This window comes from Thalassophryne amazonica, chromosome 18 (assembly GCF_902500255.1).
Source record: "Thalassophryne amazonica chromosome 18, fThaAma1.1, whole genome shotgun sequence".
NCBI classification, from domain to species: domain Eukaryota; kingdom Metazoa; phylum Chordata; class Actinopteri; order Batrachoidiformes; family Batrachoididae; genus Thalassophryne; species Thalassophryne amazonica.
Window position 1 is genome coordinate 60766370 of NC_047120.1, and position 22853 is coordinate 60789222.

Below are 22853 nucleotides of genomic sequence, written 5' to 3' on the forward strand. Positions count from 1 at the left end.
GAAATTAGGGCGGCATTGTTCATGCCCGTGTTACATAATCAGAATGCAGCCACATTTCAGTGGTAGATGCTTGGGCCTCACCGGTGAACAGTTGCTGCACTTTGGTCTTCATTGGTGACCAGGTAGTTTTCCTGGAAAACTGTCGATGTAAAATTGTGGGAGAACCGCACCCACTGGCAGGTAGATTATATAAGAGCTTAATAGCCTGGAAGAACGTTAAGGGCCTCTTCACACATAGTGCGGATTTGGTCGAATAACACATGAAGTGTGCATGAAGCAGGAATCATATGCAATACGTGTAAAATCATAGCTGCCTCTAATGCCTCATACACCCGTTGCTATGACTATTTGCGCACACCAGCAACTGACAGAGGCACAGGGAGTCCCTCTGTCAGCACAGAGTGTGTGCTGTGAGAGCCCATCGAACCCTCTTGTGGCAGGTGTTAGCCAAATTCCAGGTGACACGCACAAACATCTAACACCGCTCGCATGGCACTTAGAAAATGTGTGGCCATTCACACTGTTAGCACAACAACAGTCAGCAGATGATCATTGTCGAACTGAATGTGAAATCTGTCTAAGTGGCCCACGAGTGTGGCTTTGGAAACAGACACAGTGACATGTTGGTGTGTGCGCTGAACTAACAGGGGGTGTGGCCACTGACAGGAGCGGTTGCGGAGATCTGTGGTTCTGGACGTCACGGCTGGGGAACACATACTGTGTTTGGATGAACATGAACTAAACAACCGTCCACTGTGACCCGATTGTGTCTGCTTGCTGTCATCACATGGACATACATAAAAATATCTAACATCGTTGCAACAGGCTGCAACACACGAGCGCACGCCGCACACAATGACAGACTACCCCAGGTGAAACGGACCGTCAGATCATAACACGCAGCGGGTGATCTGAATGTCACGCCGCCCACTTGAGCTCTGTTCCACGTGACACAGTGTCTGTTATGCGGCGCGCTGTCCACAAGACACGTGTTGGGTAGGACATGCGCGCGGGGCCGGCTGGACACACCACCAGCAGATGCGGACATAAGAGCGCCCTGCTTCTCATTCATGTCATTTCATGACTGTACGTCTGTGACCGTGGGTCATCTACAGAGGAACAGACGGATCATACTTGTGTTGCCCGCTCGATAAGAGGGATTCAATAGAATGCGCACGGCGGCATCATGCACGCCTGCTCGTTGGCTCGATGTTTTCATGGTTCGCACATACGAGCTGTTCCGCCGTGAGTCACCCTGAGTTGTACTTATTCGTACTATGTGTGAAGGGGCCCTAATGTAAGCGAACGCAGAAACCCCAGAGTGACCTTTAACACATCACATGAGCTTAAATCTCCTCCAGAAAAAAACAACAAAAAACAGCTGAATGTCAGGTTTATTGTTTTATGTAGGGGGGGCTCATTATGCAAAAAATGACTTCCTGTTTAAAAATGCCATGGATCTGTAGGGTCAGAAATAGCTCTGCAGAGGTTCTCCCAAAATGTTCTCCATCTCCCGCAACACCGTCTGGACCTGCTGCTCCACTTCTTCACACTCATCTGCAACACAAACACGTCTCAGTGACATCACAACGACACTAGTACTGCGTCTCAGTGACATCACGACGACACCAGATTTCACATCTGGTGTTGTCCTAATTTCACATTGGGCTGAAATCCGGATTTAAACGACAGCCATGTTTTATGAAAGAAAAAGTATTAAGACTCTGTAAGTGTCCTGTGACTTTGACTCATTTGATGGTTGAAAATGATTCACTGTAAACATCTGAGCTCTATGGAAGCACATTTCATTCACTGGATTAAAAAATAAAATAAAATGAGACCCTAGTGAATGCAATGCGCTTCCGTAGAGCTCCAACAATAACCTCTGAAAAGAAAATTTTACTCGCAGCAAACTATGAAGACTACGATACTGTTACGGTCAGATGTTTTTAATGTGAAACACGGCCTTTAGCTCATGGCTCAAATTTGCCTCATTTTTATTTCTGACGTGATATGTCATAGCAGTGTGAGAGGGTGGGCGGAGACATTACACAATGCCTAGTTCTGTGCTTTCAACACAGTAGTTGCTACACAACCTCACTAAGCCTGCCCCGCCCATCTTGGACCATCAGATGTCTAAATGAACTCCAGCTAAAATACTGCAGTGAGCCGGTTTGGTTTTCACGCCGGAATCCACACTCACCCTCCATCAACTCGGCGAGGAACGGGATCGTCTCTGGCAGCAGCACCATGTAGTTCTCCTTCAGTTTGGCGGCAAGCTCCTTCAACACCAGCAGCGATGAGAAACGCACCTGCAAAACATGAGGCGGAAACACCAGTTTGACACCGGAGGCTGAATTAAACGGCCAATAACACACCAGGATTTGTTCCCACCTTGGCTGAGGTGTGTCTGGTCTTCAGAAGGACCTGGTAGTTGAGTGTCTTCCACGCGGCGTCATCAGCCATGGCCACAGAGAACTGAGCAATGCAGGGTACCAGTTGCTGGCTGACCCTCTGCTGGTAGACCAGGTCTTCACCTAAAGTGTTCTCCAACTGGGAGGAAGGGAAGAAAGCAAGATCATTCTCCCAGTTCAAGTACCAGAAAAAACCCACAGGAGGGTCCCTGTGTAGGAATCCAGAGCTCCTGATCTAGCCACCCTCTGAGGGAAACAATCACAACCCAAACTCAAGACCCTCACTGAGGGTCCAGAGCGCCTGATCTAGCCACCCTCTGAGGGAAACAATCACAACCCAAACTCATGACCCTCACTGAGGGTCCAGAGCTCCTGATCTAGCCGCCATGTGAGGGAAACCATCACAACCCAATGAAACAGTGAAAGTGGGTCTCTGTTTCCCTTCGCAGAACCAAAGTCTAGTCCATTTTGTCTGGATCGGCAGCATGTGCGTGGCTCTGACCCACAAAGAAGAGCGAAGAGATCCGATGCAAAGATCTAATTTAACCTATGCTCAATACAAGCTGCTGGCACTTTAATGACATCAGTGACCTCCAGGAAGCACGACAAGATCGTACCAAAAATTCAGATAGAAATTAAATTTATTCCTAACTGAGGCGCCCGTCTGTTCATATTTATCAGTCTTATCATTTGTCACTTTCATACCCGGCGGCGCGTATGTTGTTTAAACTGCACAGACGTATGCAACACACATTAGACCACGAGTTGCTGACAGTCAAGTTAAGGTCCTGTATCTTATAATAATAAAATTTGATGGAGGTGGATCAGGGATGAGTCAAATCTGGATCAAACTGCTTCTTTTCTAACTTTAACATTCTGACTTTATGACATTACAAAGATCAGCCTGCCCTCCTGTCAGCTGGTTTTACTCTGGCTGAAGTGAGCACTCTTGAGTGCATTTAATAGTTTAGTTGGACAGGATGGTGAGAGACAGAGAGAGAGAGACAGAGACCACTGCTTTTCCTTTTTATGTAACCCATGTGATATCCACCTCTTATGTAAACCCCTTTGTGTACACACACATGCACGTGCACACACTCCCACTGAGTCTGTTTCTCAGAAAGCTTGGTGGTTTCTTGTAAAAGGTTTATCATCAGATACTTTCGGTTTGAATAGAGGGAACACCCCACCCCACTCTCCACCACCACAGAGCTGCAGATGAACTGCGGCCAAACTCTTACATAAAGCTGCTCACTGTGCAAACTGATGACTGAACCAACAATGGCTTCGTGCGCACACAAACAGCACTGCATTTTTTTCAAATGACTGAAAGAGTGTTGAGTCTCAATTTCCTTCATACAACTCTTAAAAGTTTAAAAAAAAACAAAAAAACAAACAAAACCCCTGAAACTGAAAAACCCAAATGTGTTAACATGCACCAAACCGTCAAAAACACTAATGTCTGGAACGGTTACTTTTTCATAGTTAGATGTTTGTTCTTAATGAGATGACACAAATAAAATAAAAATGGTATTATTCTGTCAGAGTGTTGAGTTCTGGACACAGGCCTGTTGATTCCAGAGTGTTGAGATGTGCAGCAATCGAGGTTTGAGGACGACTTCAGAGGTGTAGAAGTGAAAGAAGCAGTTTCACTTTTAACATCGCCTGAATATTTTTTGGCCATCCAGCATGGAGACATTTTTTTTAAAAGCTGCTGGGCCTCAGAATCTTGGTGTTCTGATGGAGTCACAATCTGACAGACTTGAAACCAAAAGAGGGCTGCAACCACTCAGCTGGGACTGAGCATCAAAAACAGAAGTCAGAACCTCAGTGAAGAGCGAGGTCACCTGGAACAAAGCTCAACACTTGAACAAAGTTCCTTTTTACATTGTGGATGCCATCAAAATATGGCCATCGGGTATTGTGAAGGCTTTGCATCCTTCTGTCTGTGCTCATCATAACTCCAGTCCGATTACTGCCAGAGTCTTCAAATTCACAGGGAACATTCTTGGGACACAGACCTTGGACAAGTTCAAAGATGGCTAACCTTGATTTATTTTAGAGGTATTTTAAGAGGATAAAATCACATTCTGTTTCATACTTTTGTACTATGAATCATGCAAATCCGTTTTTTTTCCTCTTTCTCCAAGGGGCGGGGGTGACAGCCAATCAGATTAGAGTGGCACGTGACATCACTGGCTGGTCTCTCTGGCACTCCACAACCACTTCGTTCATCTGTAAATATAACATGTTTCTCATAACATTATGTAAAAGCTAGCGAGAAATAAACACTTCTAAAACTGAAAACACTGCTTCTGTAATCTGGTAACACCTCTAGAGTGATTTACAAGACATCAAGTGGACATCAGGGTGCACGCTAACTTCCGGTCCTATCAAAAGCGTATGTGAACAGGCACGCCCTCTAGCAGACGCTGTTAAAACGTAAATAAGATATTGTTTATGATTGATTGTTTGAGTTTATTCTGCAACATCAATATAAACACACAGATGTAAATGTATCAATGATACACTGATAACTAGGGGTGTAACAATACACAAAAATCATGGTTCGGTACGTACCTCGGTTCTGGGGTCATGGTTCGGTTCATTTTGGGTACAGTATGGGAACAAAATGCAAAACCTAAATTTGCTTGTTGCTTAAACCAACAATTTATTGTAACATTATACAAAAAAATAAAATAACTGCCAAGTGCTGCCTGGTAATAAGTTAAATAAAATGTTCTCAAATAAACAACAAATGTATGAAATATTATAAAAAATACATTCCTAGTAAATAGCTTTTAACAAAACCTTTCCACAAGTAAAGAGCTGTACAACAGTTCCAGCATGAAGCCCTATTCAATTTTATTCAACCTTCATATTTTCTGACAGAAAAATTAACGTGTCCAAAACTTTCACACTCTATAAGGGATTAAAAAAAAAAGAGAATTAATGTTAAAGAATTCCTTTACTTTTGTTCAATTTATTTTATTTTCTCTTTCAATTAACTGTTCATTTAATGTTTGTTAATATATCTTCTTTTTTTTATAATGAAATTTTATTTGGTTTTAAACTTGAACAAAAACAAACAGAAATGTCAACAACACTGAGCAGACTATGTAGGAAATTAATATATCTTTTTAAATAAAGTTTTGAAAACTAAAACATTGCGGGAGAGGCAAAAAAGTGAGTCGAACCACAAATAAACTTGATTCTTGGTTTGTTTATTTATTTTGCCATTAAAATTGGCCATCACTTACTTCTCAAGGCCAGGGCTTCTCAAAGTCTGGGGACTATTTAATCACAGCGCAGCAAACGAGGTCAGTATGCTGAGCGAGTCCAAGTGAGGAGGATTGTAGATATCCCTCCACTCAGCGCTTTCACGCTGCTGCAGGCACGGAGAAGGGGGAGACCCACTGCCGCTCGGTGACAACAGAGACTTTCACTTTCAGTCGCCAATCATCAGAAAAGCCTCCGGTAACGCCAGAAAAAGTAGCTAGTCGCTTTTGAGAAAATAAGTCATCAAGAGGGTTTGAAAAGTCGCCAGATTCAGTGAGAAAGTCGCTAAGTTGGCAATACTGAATGTAAACACGCAACGCAAACTCACCCGTGAACAGACCCGTACCGAACCGAACGGTTCAATACAGATACATGTACTGTTACACGCTTACTGATGACACAAAGCATAAACACTTATACCAATTAAACAACTGCAAATTATAAAGACGGTGACGCTCATACAGCCGAGGGTATTCCAGCGTTGGGTTATATGTATATTTTTAATGATGAGATGTACATTTGACAGAAATTAATATTTTTAAATGTGGTTTCATTTACTCATGTTTGTGTTTGAAATACTCTATTTGTGTGACAAAGTCTCTTTAAAAGTCTCTCTTGTCTTTATGAAAATGATAATGTGTAGTAGTGTGCCTTGTCGTATAGGGGGCAACACATATTTAATGCATTCAAATGTCAGTTTTAGCCAAAGATATCCACAAGTCCAAGTTAAGTCTCAAGTCTCTGGTGGACTCTCAATTGTACAGCACTGAATTCGGAAGGGGGGGGGGGGGGGGGGGGATTGGGGCATGCTGCCCCCCACAAATTTTATTTATTTTCATGAGCTATATTTCCCAAAATGCTTTGCATGAGGGACTACAGAGTCCCGCTCACTTTCAAACCATTTGGTCAAATCAGTGATGCATTTAATCCAAATTCAGTTTTATAAGAACATTAAAATATGAATTTTCACTCACTCACTCACCTTCAACCTCTTACTCCTATTAAGGGTCACAGAGCCTACCCTAGCAGCCAAAGGGCGTGAGGCGGGGTACGGGGTAATGTGAATTTTAACACCTTAAATTAACTTTATATTTCTATATTTAAATACGTATTGTGAACAGTTTTCACTCTGTCACTGTGAGCAGATGTGGTGACCGGGTCAAGTCACTGGCCCGGGTCAGGTCAATGGCCATTTTAATGTCGCAGGGTTATTTTATTTTGTTATCGTTTCATTTCCTAAAAGGTGCAGTCATCCAAATTCAACCCTTTGAAAGCAGAAGTCAAGTAGCTGATAATCAAATCTCGCTTCTTCTTTCCGGTTAATTTTAAGTTTATATAGTTTGATGTTGCAACGTTTTAGAAATGTGACGGAGAGTCATCGCTTCTGCCTCAAGGACAAAGAAATCCAGTAACAAAAAAGTTCTGTGTTTGCAAAAAGACTTTACTGGAACATGTGTCAATTTGGCATTTTTTTAAAATATACATTTATTTATTTTATTATTATTGCTGACTTGTAAGTTTAGACATTAAAGTGCATTGCCCAAAAAAGCTATAGGAGCTTATGCTGCATTATATTCTAATTGTAGAAAAACACTGTGATGTGGTTATGACAGTGTTATTAAATCAAAAGATGGACTCATGTCTTAGAATTCTGCACAGTGTTGCAGGTGTTGAGATACATACACTGAACGGTACCGCACGCATCGCTCGTTTATTTTCAATGCAGCGCCGATTTTAGTCTTATTTTAAAATCTCATAAAACTGCATTCAGAGCCTGTTTGGATGCAGCAGACTGTTGGTTTTATTTCAAAATTTCAAAATGCATCCCGTGTTTGTTTTCCTTCCAAGACGTGAGGATCAAATGGACCAATACATTGGAAAATCTGGTCTATTTTAGAAAAATTGTGAATTAGATACATGCAACAGTCATCTATGCTAAAAAATAAAAAAAAATAAAACAAAGGCGATGCCCCCACCTCGCGCTCTATGACTGCTGGGATAGGCTCCAGCCCCCCATGACCCTTAATTGGACTAAGCGGTTGAAGATGAGTGAGTGAGTGAGATGCCATAAGAATCGAAGTGTTGCTTCCATCAGTTGTTTTGTGTACCTATCAAAAAGGTCCCAAACACAACAAATTTCTTGGGCCCCCTTCATGATATCCTACTCGTACCTTTGCCAGGTTTAGATTAAGGTGGCGACCACACACCCATGACCATGACGCCCCTGGAGGGGGTGTCAGTCCATCATGGGTTACGTCTCCAGCCATTTATAGCTGGATGGACAGTGATAATGCAGATGAAGTTTCCTGTCCCAAGCCTGATCTGGACTCGAAGGCTTGTCTATAGGTTGATAGTACGACTCCTACCCCCCCCATCCCCCAGTCACAGTTACAGCAGTTTGTTGTCAGTGGGCTTTTGGAAGTTTCCAAACCTGCCAAACTGTTTCTATTGACTACTGACTGACTTAAATTAACTCAGAGATCTTTCCGTTTATCAATCCTCCAACTTGTGTTTGTAAAATGAATGTTTAAATTTTCTTGAATTAAAGGCTCATTGTTTGTTACAATGACTTTCCATAGCTTGTGGATTCAACGCTAAGAGCTAATTGGGCAGCGCAGTCTCGTTTGAGGGCGGGCGCTAAAGGGGTAAAATATGACGCATATTACGTAATTTCTCTACTTCCGGGGACAAAAACGCAGCATTTTCTCAAAGTTTTAGGGTGAAATTACACGCGAACAAAGTGAAAATGCAAAGAAAAAGTGTAATGGGAATGTGGACATGTGTTGTGGTTTGTTTATGACCCGGAGCACAAACATATCGAGGCGGTTTTGCAGGCGAGAGAACGTAGCTACTCTGGTTAGCTGTGTAGGCTAACACTTATCGACATGACTTTTCCCATTTGCCTCGTCTTCCCTTCACCAATGGGAACCCCCCCCCCAAAAAAAGAACACTTTTCACGACTGCATCCCCGATTGCAACCAAAAACAAAACAGTACACCATTTTCCGGTGTGACGTTATGCTGTGTATATATTGCACAATGGCAGCGGCGGTCCCCATAAGTGGTCAAATCCCACAATATTACACAGGGTTCAGACAACACCGCGCTGCCCTACTGCGTTGTTGATCAGGGTTCAACGGTCTCACCTGGTCCACCAGCGGGCCCAGCAGGGTATCGGCTCGCTCCTTGCTGAGGAAGCGCTGGCTGTCGTACAGGAAGATCTTGTACAGACAGTCCAGAACGTACTGAAGCAGCAGGCAGCTTTTCTCCACACCGCCATCACCTTCAAACAGCGACTCATCTGAGGAGGAGATACTGTAAAGGTCAGTAGTTCCTGTAGACAGCACCGTCTACATCAGGAACCACAACTGCGTGAAAAGTTCTGATCAAACTTGTTTCAGCTTCAATTTAGGAAACACAGAGACCCTCCATACAAAGTAACTCTCTGATGATGAACTAATAAAGTGGTTCATCTCTGCGGTGAAGAGCCCAACAGGTCTGCTTATTAAATCTACACGACAAATATCAATCAAAAACACCGGACCACAATGTGCCATCATCCTGTGGAGTCAACAAGATGACTCTGCCACTCTGAAGGAGTTCTCAGCTTCTGTGGCTGTGAGTGGAGAAACTCTGCAGAGAACAACTTTCCCCCGTTTCATCACACCAGCTTCATGGTGGAACAGAAGAGGTTAAAAAAGTTTTTAAAAAAGAAAACTGGCTGTAAATCGATATTACGCAGTCTGTCCAAATACGTATGGGCTCTGAAAATGGAGGGCCTATGTATAAAACCTTGCCGTGCTAAACTTTCAATAAGATTTTTTTTGTTTTTATTAAACACGTTGAGTTAAAGCTGAAAGTGGACCCTACAAGATCTTAATCATTTCATTTTCACTATCCAAATACTTATGGACCTGTGTGCATATCAGCTCGTGTACGCAGCATCGGAAAACGTGATTCCGTTTCACCACCTGTGTCCTTGCACATCGTTTTAGATTTTCTTATAATGTGGTGGTTAGTGCACTCGTTTCCTGAACAGAAGGTTCCTGGTTCACGACCACTCGTGTCCACTCTCCATCAGAATGGACACTATTATCATTTAGCTCTGCAGTATTCGTGTGCATTTGCGTGTCTCCCTGTCTCTGTGTACGATGTCCGTCTCCCTGTCTTGGTGTGTGTGTCTCTGTCTCTGTGTTTGTGTGTCTGCTCCCGGTTCTTTTTCCGGCCCACCTGTCTTGGAGACGTTGGTCTGCTGAAGGACGTCTGCCAAAGGTTTCACCAGGTGTCCCGCGAAGAGGACGAACAGTCCTTTGAGGCGCTCGGCGATGCTGTCGGCCAGACGGTAGAACGTCAGCAAACGCTCCTTCGAGTTTGACTCCGACTTGCTCCAGTCAAACAGCTGCAGCACAAACAACCAATCACCAGACAAAATCAACTGCTGACGTCATCATCCGCAGTCTGGATAGAAATGGGCAGTGAGTCCACATTCAGCGGCTGTGATTGGACAAGCTTCAGGCTCGCTTTGCTTTTCTCTGGACACTGAACGTTTGGCGCCATTACCTTGAAGAACAGCAGTCTGAACGTGACCTCGGACAGTTTCATCACCATTGCGAGCAGACAGTCGATAACACAAAACTCCATCTCCGCCGTCGTCTGCAGGTTGCCCTAAAATTAAAAAAATGTCTCGGCAACGTATTCAAATATTTTTCATGAAAACTAAACAATATTTTCTTTCCTTCACCTGACAGTTTTCGGCGCGGAAGTCCAAGGCGGTGAGGAAGAAAGTGGTGAGCTCTGATTGGTGGACGCTGAGCTGATCTTTGTCCATGTGACTGATGTGCTCCTTCAGAAAGCTCATCAGCGCCCCGACCTGATTCTGCATGAAGCACAGCAGATGAGCACTTTAACAAGTTTAAACAGAATCACAAACTGGTTAACGTTACCCCTGGTTATGCAACAGATTGTGGCAAGATGGCGCCTGTGGTGGCATGCCGTCAGCCTCCTCTCCCTCCTCTGATTAGCATATTGTTTGCAGTTACCCTACTGCTCTCTTTAACATTAGTGCTCTCTGCAGTGGTGGGCACAGCTAACCAAAAAGTTAGCTTCGATAACCATTAATCCGATAACTGAAAAAGTTACCTTTTATGACGCTAAACCGATAAACTGCTAAAAAATGTATCTTTATTACAGATAACCGATAGCTTTTAGTATTAATTCGGACGCGGGCACATCAGAGTACACTGTCGGCTTCTGATAAACCAGTTTCACTTTAAGCGCCGCAGGGGCAGCTGCTGAAACGCTCTGTGTCACCGGCTACTGAGGAGCTCAATCTTTGCACGGCTTTATTACCTCCGCCAAGGAGGTTATGTTTTCGGTCGCGTCCGTTTGTTTGTTGGTTGGTTGGATTGTTAGCAGGATTACTCAAAAAATCCTCAACGGATTTCAATGACACTTTTACCAGGGGTGTATCTTGGCCTAACTTAGAAGTCATTAAATTTTGGTAATGATCCGGAACACGATCTGGATCCAGTAATTTTTTTTTTTTTTAAGGATTCCTTATCATTCCAGGATAGGGCCAATTTCAAAATTTTTGCATCTAACTTCATGAAGACGGGTCACAAAGGCTGAACAAAAATTAAGTTACGACACAACAATAATTTAGCATTTGTTTCTCCTCACTGAATAAAGTTATTAGAAAATAAAAAAAACTTGTGTATTTCATGCAGTTTCTCTTTATAAATACGAACGGAACGATCTGCCGGCACACATTTGGCAGTTGGACACTGGAGACCTTTAAATCACGTTTAAAGACTCATTTATTTTCCCTGTTTTATCATTAGTGTTATGATGTGTTTTTAATCTTGTATTCTTTTACTGCTGTCTTTCTTTTATGGTTGTTTTTATTGTGTTTTAAATTTTTAATTGTTTTTTATGTTGTGAAGCGCCTTGAGACGATTTTGTCGTGAATTGGCGCTATATAAATTAATAAATTTGAATTTGAAATACATTTGCTGAAGATCTAAGGGTTTAACCACTGAATCTGAAACATGACGGTAGATGTGTGAAACGACGTGGAATAAATCTCTTTGCCAAAGGGTATTCCATGTGACGTCAGTGACCCTATGGCCTTGGCGAAGGTTTGCGCTCTCCGAGTGCTTCTAGTTAAATAGTAGGTCACTAGTAAATAAAATGTTTTTAACTACTATCATTTCTGGTGATATACTGAGCACTTTGGATGCTAATTACACTTTTATTGCTGATGAATTTCTAAGCAATTTTTATTCTACGTGTGGATATTCTTGCTTCTGTTGCACCTTTTAGATCAAGGCACTCAAAAGCACATTCAGAACCATGGCTTAATGACTCCACACGCGCAGTCAGGCACTAATGCTGGCACGCTTAGAGAAAATGAAATAGAGATAAGTGTCATGTTTCTACAGAAGCTCTTGGTGAAAGTCTGTCTACCAGAGTGCTGTTCAGGTGGCTAAAATGGAATATTTTTCCAACCTTGTCTCTTGTAATAGTCACAAGCCTCAGGTTCTTTTTAACATTTTTAACTCCCTTGTAAATCGCTGTGACAACTCTCCAGTAACCCCCTCGCTCTCCCTCTGTGGGAGTTTTCTAAAGGCCATCTGCCTTCTCTTCTGCAGGTCCTAGCTCTGACGTCACAGTTCCTTCTTTACATGCTGTTTTTGATCCGTTTGAGCCTGTATCCCTCCCCTCACTGCCCAATGTAGCCAAGCGACCTACAAACTGTCCCTTGGACAGCATTCCCTCTGGTCTTTCTAAAGAAGTATTCAGTACGGTGGGCTCTGTTATTCTTTTATTTATTAATTTCTGCCTTAGCACCAGATGTGTTCCAGCTGCTCTCAAACATGCTGTTGTGCAGCCTCTCATCAAAAAGAAAAGAGTATGGATCCCTCTGTGCTGTCTAACTTCTGGCCTATCTTTAAAGTGCCATTTTTGTCTAAAATTGAGACAGTGGTCTTATTCAGATCCAATCATTCTTGGTGGCCAATGATATCTATGAGACGTTTCAGTCTGGTTTTAAACCATGGCATAGTACTGAGACAGCACTGCTGACAGTTTTTAATGATATAATAGTAACTGCTGACTCAGGAAGCCCTGCACTGCTAGTGCTCCTTGATTTGACAGCTGCTTTTGACACTGACTCATGGGATCCTCCTAGCATGATTGGAACAGCGGGTGGGTATTACAGGCACTGCAGTCATGTTTCCAGTCCCACTTGACTGATCAGACTTTTTCTGTGCAGCCAGCTGAATTCACCTCATCCTCAGCCCCTGCCTCTGGGGTTCCCCAAAGCTCCATCCTTGGGATGATTCTTTTTCCTGCTGTATATGCTACCATTAGGGTCAATTTTTAAGAAATATAATCTTTCTTTTCATTGTTATGCTGATGATGTCCAGATCTACCTGCCTTTCACATCAAAATCCAATGAGTCTGTACAGACATTGCTTGACTGTCTAAACCAGTAATATCCCATCTGCTCAAAGTGATGTTAATCAGTGAAATCACCTGCTGGAGTCAGTGGCTGCAAAGAAAACAGTGATAAGTCCTGGATGAGGACAAACGTTTTGAATTTCAATGAAAACAAGATTGAAATCATAATGTTTGGATGTGGTCCATCAGACTTTTCTGCTGGTTTTCCAGGCTCCTTTACACCAAACATCCAGCCATCAGTGAGAAATCTTGGTGTAATATTCAATGACAGGCTGAAATTTGATTCGCCAGGTTAGTTCAGTTGTAAAAAAGCAGCTTTTTTCATTTGCAGATTTTATCGAATGTAAAAAGCGTACCTGCCACGTCAAGATCTTGAGACTGTAATTCATACTTTTATTAATACATGTTTGGATTAGTGTAACTCACTGTATTTTAGCCTGGACCAGTTACTCTTGCACCACCTGCAGCTGGTACAAAATGCAGCTAGCTGTCTCCTCACTGGCAAATGCAAGCGTGACCACAAATCCCCTGTGCTAGCTTAACAGCACTGGCTCCAGGCTGCTTTTCAGAATGGTTCATAAAATTTTATTACTTGTTTTTAAAGTTCTTAATGGCCTAGCCCGCCAGTATTTGACTGAGCTCCTCTGTGTCTACATCCCTGCCAGAGCACTGAGAGCCGTGAATCAACTGCTCCTGGTCACACCGAAAATGAGGTTAAAAACTAAAGTTGACAGAGCTTTTGTGGCAGCGCCCCCTAGGCTCTGGAACAACCTGCCGTGACACATCCGCTCTGCGGGATCAATTAAGCTTTTTAAAATCTTCCCTAAAGACACACCTCTTCTTCCTACCATTTAATCATGTTTAATTGGACTTCTGGCAAAATTTTAATTTAATTTTATAGCACTGTGTTATGTATAAGAGTCTGTTGCTCTACAAAAAAGCCCTCCGTAAAGCTAGGACATCTTACTATTCATCACTAATTGAAGAAAATAAGAACAACCCCAGGTTTCTTTTCAGCACTGTAGCCAAGCTGACAAAGAGTGAGAACTCTATTGAGCCGAGTATTCCTTTAACTTTAACTAGTAATGACTTCATGACTTTCTTTGCAAATAAAATTTTAACTATTAGAGAAAAAATTATTCATAACCATCCCAAAGACATATCTTTATGTTCGGCTGCTTTCAGTAATGCTGGTATTTGGTTAGACTCTTTCTCTCCGATTGTTCTGTCTGAGTTACTTTCATTAGTCACTTCCTCCAAACCATCAACATGTCTATTAGACCCCATTCCTACCAGGCTGCTCAAGGAAGCCCTACCATTAATTAATGCTTCGATCTTAAATATGATAAATCTATCTTTATTAGTTGGCTATGTACCACAGGCTTTTAAGGTGGCAGTAATTAAACCATTACTTAAAAAGCCATCACTTGATCCAGCTATCTTAGCTAATTATATGCCAATCTCCAACCTTCCTTTTCTCTTAAAAATTCTTGAAAGGGTAGTTGTAAAACAGCTAACTGATCATCTGCAGAGGAATGGTCTATCTGAAGAGTTTCAGTCAGGTTTCAGAATTCATCATAGTACAGAAACAGCATTAGTGAAGGTTACAAATGCTCTTCTTATGGCCTCAGACAGCGGACTCATCTCTGTGCTCGTCCTGTTACACCTCAGTGCAGCTTTTGATACTGTTGACCATAAAATTTTATTACAGAGATTAGAGCATGCCATAAGTATTAAAGGCACTGCGCTGCACTGGTTTGAATCATATTCATCTAATAGATTACAATTTGTTCATGTAAATGGGGAGTCTTCTTCACGGACTAAGGTTAATTATCGAGTTCCACAAGGTTCTGTGCTAGGACCGATTTTATTCACTTTATACATGCTTCCCTTAGGCAGTATTATTAGACGGCATTGCTTAAATTTTCATTGTTACGCAGATGATACCCAGCTTTATCTATCCATGAAGCCAGAGGACACACACCAATTAGTTAAACTGCAGAAATGTCTTTCAGACTTAAAGACATGGATGACCTCTAATTTCCTGCTTTTAAATTAAGATAAAACTGAAGTTATTGTACTTGGCCCCACAAATCTTAGAAACATGGTGTCTAACCAGATCCTTACTCTGGATGGCATTACCCTGACCTCCAGTAATACTGTGAGAAATCTTGGAGTCATTTATGATCAAGATATGTCCTTCAATGCGCATATTAAGCAAATATGTAGAACTGCTTTTTTGCATTTGTGCAATATCTCTAAAAAGAGAAAGGTCTTGTCTCAGAGTGATGCTGAAAAGCTAATTCATGCATTTATTTCTTCTAGGCTGGACTACTGTAATTCATTATTATCAGGTTGTCCTAAAAGTTCCCTGAAAAGCCTTCAGTTAATTCAAAATGCTGCAGCTAGAGTACTGACAGGGACTAGAAGGAGAGAGCATATTTCACCCATATTGCCTTCTCTTCATTGGCTCCCTGTTAATTCCAGAATAGAATTTAAAATTCTTCTTCTTACTTATAAGGTTTTGAATAATCAGGTCCCATCTTATCTTAGGGACCTCATAGTACCATATCACCCCAATAGAGCGCTTCGCTCTCAGACTGCAGGCTTACTTGTAGTTCCTAGGGTTTGTAAGAGTAGAATGGGAGGGAGAGCCTTCAGCTTTCAGGCTCCTCTCCTGTGGAAGCAGCTCCCAATTCGGATTAGGGCGACAGGCACCCTCTCTACTTTTAAGATTAAGCTTAAAACTTTCCTTTTTGCTAAAGCTTATAGTTAGGGTTGGATCAGGTGACCCTGAACCATCCCTTAGTTATGCTGCTATAGACTTAGACTGCTGGGGGGTTCCCATGATGCACTGAGTGTTTCTTTTTATTCACCTCTTTTTGCTCTGTATGCACCACTCTGCATTTAATCATTAGTGATTGATCTCTGCTCTCTTTCACAGCATGTCTTTTTCCTGACTCTCTCCCCTCAGCCCCAACCAGTCCCAGCAGAAGACTGCCCCTCCCTGAGCCTGGTTCTGCTGGAGGTTTCTTCCTGTTAAAAGGGAGTTTTTCCTTCCCACTGTAGCCAAGTGCTTGCTCATAGGGGGTCGTTTTGACCGTTGGGGTTTTTCTGTAATTATTGTATGGCTTTTGCCTTACAATATAAAGCGCCTTGGGGCAACTGTTTGTTGTGATTTGGCGCTATATAAATAAAATTGATTTGATTTTGATTTATTTTAGTATCAGTTATTATTGTAATTGCTCCATTTTATTGATTATCTTGGTTTCAATGTGTACAGCACTTTGGTCAACCCCAGTTGTTTTAAATGCACTCTATAAATGAAGGTTGATTTGAGTTGAGTTACTCAATTAGTAAATATTAGCAGGCTCACCAAGTTAGAGTCTCTGATAGGCTGCTGTAGTGACTACACTAGCATAGGCTAGCTTGCTGTCCATCTCAGATGTTATCCCGATAATAAGTTACTAATTACTTGACAGTGACGGTGTTTGTGTTAACTAATCTAAACTGTATCGCAATGTGTTTGGAAGCATCATTTTGTTAACATCACAGCCACCACCGCTGTGCAGTTTACTCGTCTAAGGAGAATTTGTGTGACAGTTTGATGAAGAAGAATGAATTGTGAAACAAAAAACTTAAACTACTATTTCATCACTCGGCATGAACTCACCAATGGGTTGAAGGTGCAGTGCAAACATTATTTCACTCCATCGCATTTTCTTTTGCTCTTTATTGGATGTGAGGATAACGGCCCTTCTGCCAGAACCTGTTTATTCCAATTCCAGGTCATAATTAAATGTTCAGCGTTGATTAATCAATTAGTTAGAGGAAAATGTGATTTAGTCATCAATTTTAAAACATTCACAGCTCAAATTTAATTGACTTAACTGTATTACTGGTTATTCTGTATGAGTTGTTAACACAGGTGGTCAGTCTTTACTGCTCTACAATGATCTTTTCAAGTTGATCATATGATTATGAGACGCTGGCTGCCACACCGTTGTCCCATTGCTGTGACAGACAGTCTCCTGGTACTTTACAACATGGACGCAAAAAGCAAAAACTGCAACTTAAAGGTTTATACATGACGAACTGACAAGTCGTGACACATTGTGCCACCACCAAAACATGTCTAGCGGTGTGCACGGCGAGCATTTACCTGCTATCCCGGCATGAAAAAGTGCAGAAAACAGAAGGGAAATGATGAAGCTGTGAGTGCTTTGCGCCGCACAACGCCGGATCAAACCGCCGATCAATTCCTCCGATTCACATCCGTCTGATCACACTGCTATTTCAAACCACTGGTTCAAAACCATCAGATCAAACCGCAGGAACAACAAAGTACTTGGACACTTCTGGTTAAGTTGGAAAAGGACAAAATTCCAGGTTCTGAAACCTTCATTCATTCTTCCTGGACATGAAAAATGCATCAGACTAGAATCTATATATTAAAAGGCAAGCGGCCTCCGTGTACATGTATGCGTGCATGTAACTTTGATCATGGAGAAACTGGGGAGAGCTGACATTTGCTGTTTTGTATGCTTATGCATTTTGGATCAAGGATGAACACCGTAAAAACGGAGAGTTGGTAAGACTAATATTTTTGAAAAATTAGGGATATTACAACTAAATATACCAAATAATAAATACAATTATTCACAAAACTTTCTCATTTTAATTTCCTGCACTTTCAGTTACAATAATTATAGAAACGTAGCATAATTTATTACCACCCTTGAAAAATGTCAGCTACCTATTTTATAAACACTACCACTAGACCCTGTGGATCCCCACGGGCAACGCGCTTGTTTACATGTTATTATTCTTCTTTAGTGCATAATTAATAATTGTTGCTGCCTGTTTGCTTGTGCAACAGAACCTTTTTTTTTCCCCCAGCATCAGCATGTGCTTTATTGTTTTGTAGATAAGGGATTATCTCTGGTTGTGGCACTTTTATACATGTCATCAGCGGGTAATTGACCTCGACTTTGATCTCATGACAGCAAGTGTTGACTAAAAAAAAAAAAAAGTCTGATGCTGTCCAACACCTAAACCACACAGAACAAAAGCAAATCCGGACTGTTGACCTGATGCAGCGATCTTATGCACGCGCCTGTGTGTACACGTGTTGCTGAACATCAAAACCACAAGAGACAACAAACTATATGACAACACTTAAGTAACGTTATCATCTACTGTTGTGGGTTTAATGTGGAGAAAAGGAAAGAAAAACAAACAGGTTTGTGAGTCTGAGTGGACTTAATATGAGTCATCTTTAGTGCTGATTTTAATGTGGCGCGTTCACCGCTGACTTACTGTCTTATTGGTGACCAGGCTGCTGTAGCACTTAGTCAAGGTGGCCAGTAGAACCCTGGAGGGCAGCTTGGTGGCCAGGGTGTTTCTCAGGGAGGTGACACACACTGACAACTGGGCGGTGACAGAGGAGGAAGATGACACAGCGGCAGGGTCACCTACCAGACAGGTGAGCCGACACACCTGCAGGAACAGACAGTGTTAAGACTCTGCACCTCCCCATCACACACACACACACACACACACACACACACACACACACACACACACACACACACACACACACACACACACACACACACACACACACACACACACACACACACACACTTTAAAGCTTAGTTTTTACTTCTGATGACAATCTACTACTATACACAACAGGGTGGTCATGGTCACCATCCCAGGGTTCTTGAAATGGAGCAATATCTCCACCTGGTGGACATTTAACATCAATGCAGGTGCAATAGATGGCGTGTAGCTGCAGCAGCCGTGTAGTGTTTTGTTTGTTTGAAAGTTTTTCGTGTTTGTCTCGTCTGACCACATCGGAGTTCAAGTACAGTTGACAGACTCTACTAGATATCTGCAGGAGCCAGCTTTTCAACACTTTGGACCTTGCACAAAAAGAGACAATAAATGACCTCGGGCTACTTTTTAGGACTCTACGGCTACAAAAAGGAGGACCCGCAAGCAGTACGCGAGGAAGCAGAAGAGGGGCAAGCGCGGAGGTATCCGGGCTAGGCTAGCAGCTAGACCAACTCGTCCAGCCATACCATCCATCCTCCTAACTAATGTATGATCCTTGGACACTAAAATGGATCACACACACGACTGCTGAGGTCAGCGAATCGAAAAGTGAGTAATTGCTGTGTGCTTGTGTTCATTGAATCATGGTTAAATGACAACATCCCGGACTTTGCTGTACAACTGGGGCAGCTAACATGTTATTGAGCGGACAGGGTGCTCACAAATGGAGGAAAGACTCGTGGCGCTAGGGTCTATGGTTACACTATGAATTCTGAACCCTCTGACCTACAGAATGACTGTCTTTTTGCACTACTCCAATATATCAACAGAAACTTTCTGCTATTACTGTCTTTTGCACTCTTACAACTTCTAACTTACACAAGAAACTTTGTGCTGCTACTTTCTTACATATAAACTCTTATATTTTGTTTATTTTTTAATATGAGTAAATGTCTTCATCTGCTGTGCACTTTATTTACTGTCTTCACGGTGGAATAGTGAGAAACGCCTGTTCGATTCCTTCGTATGTCTGGCACATGTGAAGAAACTGGCAATAAACCTGACTCTGACTTTGATTGAGTTAATGCAGATACAACAGAATTTTGCCAAGAGCTCTAGTAGAATCTGTTTGTAACACGTGCATCTGACCAGGCCCGGCGCCAGGAAAATAATATTAAGGGAGCGATGAGTTTATCACAGGGGGCGGGGTCGCACCACCCCCAAAAAAGTGCGCACCGGAGGGGACGTGCCTCTGAGCGTGTGTAATGAATTGGGTGCGCTCCTGGAAAGTTTGTGTATTTAGGCTACACCGTTGTAAGAGATTGACTGAGTAAGAGTAAAGAGTGATGACAGTATTTTTTTTAATTATTATTTGAACGTATAGACCCTCGGTCAAGTGATCTCCTGCATACCACAAAACCAAACCAACAACTGATCTGAGAAACGACACGAGACAGTAGATTAACGCCACATACAGCCCTCCATCACAAGTGCAAGCACAGCGCAATTGGGCATGACAGTCACACAACGGGTCAAAGATAAACCTTTCATGTAGATATATTTACAACAATACATAACTTTAATATCTGTCATCGCGGGCATGATGCATGCCGCACGACAACAGCATGTTATTTGCATTATTATCACTTTTTACTGAGATACACAACACGTAACACGTACATAAAAAGTTGGCTCACTTAACTTTTGTCGTGTCGGCTAGCTGGCGCGTGCTGCTCTCCAATTTAGCCAGTGCGTCCTCATCAACCTGGCTGCTTTAGCTGCTGTTCACTGTCATACTATCCATGAGAAAATCATCCGGAATATCCATACTGGGACCAAAACACACTTCTCGCATTTTCATTTTTTTCTCTGAGGACAGTTTTTTTTTTTTTTCCCCTCTGAGGACAGTTTTTTTTCCCCCTCTGTGGACAGTTCTTGCGCTGTGCGCGCACTATGACGTCATTTGTTTACGCATAGCGGGTGGGTATAGCCAGGTACCGTCGACATAAATCTACGATACCGGCCCAGCAACGCCCCGGTAAAGTGATAATAATATTGAATAACTAATATTTTGCTATATTTTCCAGTATTTCTTTTTCTTTCTTTTTTATTTTTATTTTTTGAGAACTGTCACATTCGAGGGGGCAGGGTTGATGACGTGAGGGGGCGTTGCCCCCAAACGCCCCCTCGTGGTGCCGGGTCTGCATCTGACTGGACAAATACGTGCTGCATCACCACTACTGTGCCTTTGGGCAAAGCACTAGCCTGTTGCCTCCTAAACTCAGTGTGTGAACAACAAGCGCTGGATTGGAAACCTGTTTAAACAGGTGAGTTCCAAATCTAATTAGCACTCAGTGGTAGTAAATGCCTGAATGCAAACCAGTTTAAAACGCGTCCACCTGAAGGACATTTTATTTGTCGGTGCTGCGTTCACAGACCTGTAGGACAGTTTCTTGGAGGTAGGGGCTGATGAAGTGTGTCAACGTCTCTACAATGCGCTGGAGGGCGGTCAAAGCACTTAACAGGTAGATCTCATTGGTTAGCAGCTGCTTCCTGTTTCCCAGTGTGTGTAGAACCACTGGCATCAGTCTGTGGACAGAAGGAACAGACACTAACCAGGTGATCTCTTAATAACCACGAGACACACGGGTAGACCCAGACTGGGGGTGGGGTCAAACAGTCCGAGAAAGCAGGCACAGTTTTAAAGACCGCTAAAGTTTGAACTTTGTTTCTTGGACACGCCTTTTTGGTGATCTTTAACTGCGCCACCCCCTAGTGGTCGCATCCAGACAGACAGCCTGAAGTTGCCAGGTATTTTATTTTGGAACTGCACAGTGTATTTACAGCGTGCAGACACGCCTGCGCTTACCTGGGTAAGTGTGGGATGGCGAGGGCTTTGAGCGTCATCACCACCTCAGCGATGCAGAGCAGAGCGCTGCCTGTCACGTTTTTATCTTCTGTGGCGCACGTGATGAGCTCTAAGCTTTGCAGCAGGACGGGAACAAACACATCCTGGTGACTGGCGCCGAAATGACGGCAGAGCAGCTTCAGGCTGTACAGCGCCGTCTGACGGTTGATGGCATGCTCCACTTCCTCTTCCTTCGCGACCTTACCCTGAGCTTTCGTTATGATGCCTAGCAGGTCGCCCGTTAACTGTAAGAGTGCAGTGACCTGTGGCGAAGAGACAAACCAACATTTTCAGGTCATAAACAAACATCAGCTGCAGTTTTGCAGAACGTCATCTGCGTGTGGGTGTGGCTACTTGTGGCTCTTCCCACTGCTTCTTGTGCTGTAGGGTGCTGTTGAGCAGCTCCATGGCTTTTCTCCTAATCGAAGCCAGTTCATTTCCCATCAACCCTCTCATCACAGTGATGAAGGTATCCGCGGGCAACAGGGCGTTGGCCTAGACAGCAGACGACAAAGGTTACTGATTTGCCCTTTTATGTCCTGTGGGCGGGGTTTTAGCTGAACATGTGATAAAGAAGTTGACTTATTTTTCACCGACCAAAAACTTTGAATTCAGCCATTCTGTGATTTTCTGAGACTGTAAAACTTCAATAAATACTGCATTCAGACAGTACTACTACACATGGCAGCAGCACTTTTTTTTAAATTTCAGGTAGCTGTTGCATGTTTGCAGTAAAAATAGCAAACCTTATTGAGAGCATCGTAGGATTTGTTGAGCAGAACTTTCCAGAACTTGGCGGTGGGTTTGTTCGCATTCTCTTCTGCACAACGAGCCGCGACCCGGATAAAATGTAGGATTTCCTCCAGCAGCCTGAAGAAAAAAAAAAAAATTAAATATCAACGAGAAAAAGGATTGTTTTTTTTTGTTTGTTTTTTCCCCTAATCATGAACAGAACTGGACTCACCTTTGCTGCAGCTGCTGGACAGATTCATCATCATCATCTGTGCCGCCTGCCACCTGGAACAAATGAGGAAACAAATCAAACTCTTAGTGTTCTATTATTTAATGAAACACTGAAGATGACAAACAGAAGTACACAGCTGGATCTGAACCAACGCTGGTTTTACAGAACTGCTCAGTTCTGTGTGTCAACGTTTTCATTTTCAGTTTTCTTTGCATGCCACTGTCACATTTATGCAGTGCGGCTGCATTCTGCTATGAATTACATCATCT

General features: G+C 42.6%; 1 protein-coding gene across 3 annotated transcripts in view; it reads right to left on the minus strand.

Moving 5' to 3' along the window:
• Positions 1-22853, minus strand: part of heatr1 (HEAT repeat containing 1) — an 82405-nt gene that overhangs the window by 33909 nt on the left and 25643 nt on the right. Inside the window, exons 33-45 of one of the 3 annotated variants that reach the window (XM_034193241.1) lie at positions 22585-22637; positions 22367-22490; positions 21975-22115; positions 21582-21883; positions 21151-21301; positions 18473-18652; positions 10434-10568; positions 10253-10357; positions 9923-10091; positions 8839-8993; positions 2395-2553; positions 2204-2312; positions 1230-1557 (exon numbers count right to left, since the gene is read on the minus strand). In XM_034193241.1, the coding sequence (XP_034049132.1) occupies positions 1469-1557; positions 2204-2312; positions 2395-2553; positions 8839-8993; positions 9923-10091; positions 10253-10357; positions 10434-10568; positions 18473-18652; positions 21151-21301; positions 21582-21883; positions 21975-22115; positions 22367-22490; positions 22585-22637 (1872 nt within the window). In that variant the 3' untranslated portion in view covers positions 1230-1468. Of the gene's footprint in view, positions 1-1229; positions 1558-2203; positions 2313-2394; positions 2554-8838; positions 8994-9922; positions 10092-10252; positions 10358-10433; positions 10569-18472; positions 18653-21150; positions 21302-21581; positions 21884-21974; positions 22116-22366; positions 22491-22584; positions 22638-22853 lie in introns of those variants that run through there. The other 2 variants (XM_034193240.1, XM_034193243.1) reach the window with 2 other exon arrangements.